General features: G+C 44.7%; 1 protein-coding gene across 2 annotated transcripts; it reads left to right on the top strand.

The window, feature by feature from the left end:
- Positions 1-752: 752 nt before the first annotated feature.
- On the top strand, positions 753-2,860 carry pou4f1 (POU class 4 homeobox 1). 2 transcript variants are annotated; one of them, XM_020526935.2, is made up of 3 exons: positions 753-825; positions 1,380-1,525; positions 1,796-2,860. In XM_020526935.2, the coding sequence occupies exons 1-3, from the start codon at positions 753-755 to the stop codon at positions 2,858-2,860; spliced, it is 1,284 nt and encodes a 427-aa protein (XP_020382524.2). The 2 variants fall into 2 exon arrangements, with proteins under 2 accessions (XP_020382524.2, XP_048454187.1); XM_048598230.1 differs by lacking the exon at positions 753-825 and having other exon boundaries at positions 1,403-1,525; positions 1,796-2,098; positions 2,222-2,860.
- Positions 2,861-7,376: the final 4,516 nt, after the last annotated feature.

The following is a 7,376-nucleotide window of genomic DNA, read 5'->3' on the forward strand; positions in this document are numbered from 1 at the left end:
GTTTCCATTCATGTAATTCCCTTTGCAGAAGTTTCCAGGTAAGATGCAGAATGATCGTATTAATTGAATAATGTTTTCAGGGATCGGATTTATGTAGTGAACACAGCTCAGGATTACTGCTTCCAGTGGGGATTAACGAAGATAACAGCTTAGTGAAGTTGCCTCGCCAAAAAGAACATGAAGAGCACGTTATCATTAATTCTACACAATCAACTCCAATCGTATCCGTGAAATTATTTGGTGTTGCAAGAGGAATACATTCCTTCACTTGCATGTGGCATTTGCGCGTGCGCATGCAGGTTTCTCCCCCACCCACTCCCTGGCGATAATGTTTGTTTAATGGGCCTTGGAACATTTTTAAAATGCTGGCAGAAGGCAGACCGTGCGAAGAGAGCCCGGTGTCTGCTCGGTTCCCTTCCTGGAAGCGCCATCGCTTTGCCGCAAATGTGGGAGAGAGAGGGGGGAGGGAGTGGGGTAACACTGATCAATAATTGGATGAGCTGCGTTCTGGATGTGTTAAAACTTGTTGAGCTGATTCGAACAGGACCTGTCATTACACGCAAATACATGTTGTTTTGTCACACGCGCAAGGAACTTCAGAGCATCTGCTCGGATTGCTCAGTAACAGCTGGAATCGCACAGTCTTCGGTCCACTTTTCAGATGCATCTGGGCAAGGCTTAGGAAGGTTTAACGCTGTCAAGAAACCCCGAAGCCTCGATCGTGGAAGCCGCGCCACCGTCTGCCCCCTGCAATGTTTGCAATCGCTTCCAGTGACTGGAATGGTTATTTCCCACGTGCTCCTGAGCGGCTGGAACGGGACGGAGGTTGTATTGTGGGAGCTGTAGTCTCCTTTCGCCTTCCCTCTGACTTTGCAGCCCCGCGGGGGACAGAGGAGGAACGGGGTGGGAGGGGCGAGGACTCGGTGTTTGTCAATCAACAATAGAGGGCGGGCGAGCGCGCTTGCGCGCATCCCTGCTCGGGCCGGCCCAATGGGCTGCGGCCTCCGGCGCTGGTCTCCCGGACAACCGTTTGGCCGCACGCGCTCGCGCGGGAGGGACGCCCAGATCTCGCGCGAGCACGGAGAGGGGGGCTGGGCCCGAGAGTGGGCAGCAGGTGTAAGCGGAGCCTGTGTGTGTCCCAGGCAGCAATAGGGAGGCAGCACTCACTGAGAGAGAGACACACAGACATATACACACACATAGAACAGGAGTGTGCAACTGGCCTGCAGTTCAACACAGAGCTACTTATATCTCTACATGTTTACAAGGAGAAGAAGAAAAAAAACGCGAATGCACACATAAACATTTATAATATGTGCTCACAACTTCTGCGTTCTCTTTAAACACAGTTCCAGCCTCATTTCCTCTCCTCTTTCTAGCATCCCTATGTACAGTGTTCAAAATGATGTCCATGAACAGCAAACAGCCAGCCTTCGGGATGCATCACACCCTACCTGAGCACAAGTACACTTCTCTGCACTCCAGCTCGGAAGCAATAAGGAGAGCCTGTCTACCAGCGCCGCCGGTACGTACCTTTCTCTGTCTCTCTCTCTCGTATGTGGACTAAGTTGTGGCTGCAAGGCAACCGTCTGGCAAAATACTGCTTAAATGTTCTATATCTGCTCGCTCAAGTCTGTCCATGCCTTTGCAAGATTGCAACTCTTTTCTCAGCATTCATGTTGCAGTTTTAAATGTTTTGTTGAGTGTTATTTGACTATTCCCTGTTGAGAATTAGATGTTGATCATGTTTCTTTCTTTCTCTCTTGTCCCTCTCTCTCTCTGTTTGTGACAACAGCTGCAGAGCAACATCTTCGCCAGTTTAGATGAAACTCTGCTGGCCCGCGCCGAGGCTCTGGCGGCCGTGGATATCGCCGTGTCCCAGGGCAAGAGCCACCCGTTCAAGCCGGATGCCACCTACCACACCATGAACACGGTGCCATGCACGTCTACCTCGAGCGTCGCCCTGCCGCACCCGTCCGCCCTGTCCTCGCACCCGCACGCCCACCACCACCACCACCCCCACCAGCCGCACCAGCCGCTCGACCCGGGGGAGCTCATCGACCACCTCAGCTCGTCCTCGCTGACCCTGGCCGGGGCCATGGCAGTGGCCGGAGGAGGGGGCGGAGGGGCAGGAGGAGGAGGAGGGGGGGACGGGGGTGGAGGGGGAGGTGGTGGTGGAGGAGGAGGCGGCGGGGTGGTGTCGACCTCCTCTCACCCCCACGCGGCTCACATGCACGGCCTGGGCCCCCTGAGCCACCATCACCACCATCATCACCACCATCACCACCCTCACCCTCACCAGGCGGCCATGGGCATGGCGCCGCACCCTCACGGCCTGGTGGGCCACGGCGTGGCGTCCGGCCTGCCCTCGGTCAACGACGTGGACGCCGACCCGCGGGAGCTGGAGGCGTTCGCCGAGCGCTTCAAGCAGCGGCGGATCAAGCTTGGGGTGACCCAGGCGGACGTGGGCGCGGCCCTGGCCAACCTGAAGATCCCGGGCGTGGGCTCGCTCAGCCAGAGCACCATCTGCCGCTTCGAGTCGCTGACCCTGTCGCACAACAACATGATCGCGCTGAAGCCCATCCTGCAAGCGTGGCTGGAGGAGGCGGAGGGCGCGCACCGCGACAAGATGAACAAGCCCGACATCTTCAACGGCGGCGAGAAGAAGCGCAAGCGGACGTCCATCGCCGCCCCGGAGAAGCGCTCCCTCGAGGCTTACTTCGCCGTCCAGCCTCGGCCCTCCTCCGAAAAGATCGCGGCTATCGCCGAGAAACTGGATCTGAAAAAGAACGTTGTGCGGGTTTGGTTTTGCAATCAGAGACAGAAGCAGAAACGAATGAAATTTTCCGCCAACCACTAGCTGGAAGAGAAAAGCGGGATCCCCCTTTCTTCCTATCCTCTGCACCCCCGACAACCTTTTATTCCAACCCCCTCCCCCAGCCCGTCTCCTGAAACCCCCGCCGGCAGACTCGATAACGGACAGGTCTTTTTTTTCAGGGGGTGACCGAGGATAGATGTTCGTCCTCACTTGGGTCCCTCCCGGACTTGGTCACAGTACTTTTTTTTATTTATGTGTGTTTAATGGAGCGAGCGGAGGTCTGCAAACGCGTTCCTGATGAGATCCAAGCGAAATCATCGGTTTCTGAAGCATCGTCGTGTTTGTGTTATTTTGCCACGTTATTGGTGAAGTATGCAAGTCACAGGTAATTCAGACCGCCCGGTTTCTGTGCTGAAATTTCTAGATTTTAAGGGGAAGCAAAAGAACAAAACTGTAACCGTGCCAGACTTGCCATTATCTTGTTATTGGAAACAAAATGCGAAGAAAAATTGATTGATGTTCAGTCACTTCAGTATAATTTCACTCCAGTGTTCCATTGATGCTGCTGTGCTCCGTTTTCTCTCGTCCTTTTCTTTTAACAAAAAAAAAACGTTACCTCGACAACTTTTTGTTATTCACCAGCCCATGGAGTCTGTTGCGTTAGGACATTTCGATTCTGACTTTTCAGAAGCCGATTGCTTCAGTTACAAAAAAAAATGCTCAGGCACGATCGTCCATTTGATTTGATATGAGTACTTACTACTGGAGAGGGATAACGTGTGATTCCCCCCCCCCCCAAGTAACATCCTTCCTTCAGTTTATCTGATAGAAGAAGCACAATCGTGCTTGCGGATATTCTGACTTGATTTGCCGTTTGGGACAGTATTTATGCAGATCGTGGTATATAGCCTCATTATTAATTATTTTCAATTCTTAATAGAAAAAAAACAAAACATACAAAAAAAAATCACAATTGACATTTTACAGTGATAATCGTTTCCAAAGGTCTGCATGCTGATCAGATCATGGTTTTCTTTATTTTCGTCAAATGTAACGGGCGTTAGCTGTCGGCACTCCGTTTTCTGGTAATTGCACTAAAAGTATGTTGCAGAGTTTAGTATATCGTACTGGGTGGAGAACATGTTAGCGTATTATGGTTTACGATCAAAATTCAAGCGATTCTCGCATCTAAAGCTTGATACAGGACTACCAAAAGTTTGCGCATTAAATATTCACACTAAATTATTGATTCTGTTTTGGGTAGGAATATCTCCTTAGCAGGCATCTAAAATACGTGCGTAGGAGCAAAATAACTGCATGAGCTGAGGATGGAATACCGAATTTGGCGCCTATGGATTTGATATAAAAATCTTATGTCTGCAGCGCAAACATTCTATGCATTTGGAACTGAAATGAGCACTATAGAGTAGCTTGATAGACCTTGTGGATGGTGTGATTTCACTGTTAACTGCCTGTTTTCACTAGACACAACATTATGACCCTGTTTATAACTGTATATAGGTGTTTATTGTAAATAACTTTTTAATTTGCGCACATGTATGTTTACAAACTGCAACCACGTGTGCATCATACGTAAAAGGAAAAAAAGAAGTTTCACTTTAAGTCGAGCCCTGTCCAATGTATATTTGCCAAGCTTCCTCCTGGATTGTGTTTTTTAAAATTTATTTACTTATTTATTTAATTTATTTCTGTAAGCCAAATACAACAGGGAGATATGTCCTAGCACATTTATTAATAAAAAAAGGGAAACAACTGTCTGTTTAAGAGTGCACTTCTATTTTTTTTTCTTGGTAAAACTGAGTTTAAGCGGCTAGATAAAAAGCCCCAGAAGCTTGCAACCACGCCGATATCATTTGGAGGCAGTTTCTAAGTTTTCCGTGCATGCTCTAAACCGTGAACACACGCGAAAGCAAAATCGTACACATGCACTTGAGAATTTGAACACTCGAACTTTCTGTAAACAGAAATTCTGAGTTTTGAAAGGAACAAATGATTTTAAGAACCTAAACATGCAATAGGTGTTTGCAATTATGCTTTAAAAATAAAAAAAAGTCTCAAAATTCGGACAATTGTGCTTTACATATCTCACTAGAAGAACTTTTAAATTAAATACATGTTGCCCCGAGTTCCCTTGCTTTACATCAAGGTGGCATTCAACCTCTGTAGTTAGGCTCGTAGTTAGTTGTGGCATTATGAACTACGTTTGTGATGCCACCTACTGCACTACTAGAACACTTTCCACCCTGAGATTTAGCTAACAGGTTTTGGGTTAACTTTTGGACCCCTTGATCATTTTTCCCCGCTTCGTAAAATAGAGGCGTTGAATGACCCATTGTAGAAGACAACACTTTTAACGCAAACACGCCATTGAACATGTGTGGGTGTCTCACTTAGCTTCATTGATCTCGCTGGTATTAGTTGGAACAAACGCAAATGTTGGATGCAAAGTAGCCGAACTGTAAATATTTTTCAGTTCTGTCAATACAATGTCGCTGCAACCATTATTAATGAATAAATGAGATGATTAATAAGGACATCATCCATTGTTGTACATTTACACAAGTAAAGAGATCGCATGTTGTTCAAAACTCCAGATGTGGCACAGGTAAGATTTCACATTTATGCAAAGCATTGAAACAAAGCCTGGAATCAATCCAAAAATAAAATACGAGCGAGGTTTTACGAAGCAGTTGATGGCATGTGAGGCTTCCGCTCAGTATAACACCAAACGCAAAAACCCCAGACAGAACATTTAAATAATGTTAAATTAAAGAAAAGGGACCATAATACATTTTCATGAAAATTAACACTTGGAACTCTAGCTGACTTTCAAAATAGTATGCTGACACAGGCGCATATTGAATTTTGTTATCAATGAGAAGTTATATTTTTACTGCTACATTCCATCTGTATTTGGCTATAAGAAAATGTGCAGTGTATAAAGTACAAACTCTTATATCTAAAATACAGCAAATTCTAGAAAACAACGGGTCACTACCCACAAGGAATAACGTGAGAATTGTGGAAATCGCATGTAACACTTGTTCGGCAATTGGTATCAACTTATATTAAACCATCATAAATGAATAATAGACACTCACTGCCATGATCCTATTGATTTTTCCTCCTGTCTGATACCTTGGCTAATTTCTCTGCTGCTTCAACAAGACAAACGCGCCAGTACTGCAGAGTTACCCAGGCTCATTCCAGAAACCTTGGGGTTTGCCTGAAGAAATCATTTTCTACATTGCTGTTAAAACAATTTTCTGGATTTCGGTTCCGCCGTTTATATGATCACGTGCACGTTTAGTCTGCTGTTAAATTACTTTTAATGCGATCATCGCTTCTGAATTCGAGTTAGATGACCTGGCTTATTCTCCTTCAATTCAAAGCGTTTTGTGATATATTGAGACAGTATTGAAGAGTTTGCCATTCGCACCGAGCAGGTCTGTTTATTTTTCAGGACTTTTGCAAAATAAAGAACTGGATGTCATAATCATCTTTGAATAAAATTGAAAATAATATTTTTCATTATGCAAGTTACGGCTTTGTATTAATTTTATTACTCTTAATTATGAAATTGTGCAATACGATAGACCTCGCCATTATTTGCCAATCTATGACATTATTTTCATTTTTTGTAATGCACAGCAAAGTAGCAACCCAAATCAGTCTGACACAGCAACTACTGTCTCCAGCATGAACGTGCTCCCTTATCGTAATTATTGCCTTTTGCACTGTCAGATCTGAGAGGATTCTCACAAATGTAATTACGAATGCTTTGTAAATAATTCATGTTAAGAGATTCAACAAATTAATAAAGCGAAGGATGACAAGAGGCTAATTAAAACTTTGGTAATTGTTGTCACGACAGCTTTGTTGTGCGGCACGGTGCAAAACCCTCTTTGAAAGAAAAATCTGCTTTGATAAGGAAAAATGTCCCAGTAGGCTTTTAAACACTTTGAACTTTATTTAATATACATTTATTCTTTAATTGCATTTAACAAACGATTTATTCCTTCCACTCCTCTATGACTTTTATTCTTGAATTGTTTTGAAGCCAGGCATTACAGAAACAGGGAAACTGCATAAGTGAAGCGGTTACTTTATCTCCTTTTCCCTATTCAATATGAAACTTTCCCACCAACAAGAAATAATTTAGCGAGAAAATCAAACACCATGCGCGGCACACAAAGCAAATGTAAGGAATTTAAAACACAATTGTTCATTCCTGGCTGTTACCTGGAAGTGAATAGAAACTGAAAAACAACAATTGTTTTAAATTGGCTGGCACCTCTCATCTATTTGGAAATTTGGTCGATGACACCCGGATTAAAATTTTCGGCGATTTCTAGTAGCATTAAACACCGTACAATTGTTGTTTTTCAAAAAATGACTCAGGATTTATTGTAATTATTACTGCATTTTTTTGGATGGCGATTAAACAAAGAAAAAATCAAAAGTTTGCCTATTGTATGAATAATAATATTAAATCTACATTGCCACGTGAATGTCAGATAAAAGGTGATAACCGCAC

This window comes from Rhincodon typus, chromosome 6 (assembly GCF_021869965.1).
Source record: "Rhincodon typus isolate 14 chromosome 6, sRhiTyp1.1, whole genome shotgun sequence".
Classification (NCBI taxonomy): Eukaryota; Metazoa; Chordata; class Chondrichthyes; order Orectolobiformes; family Rhincodontidae; genus Rhincodon; species Rhincodon typus.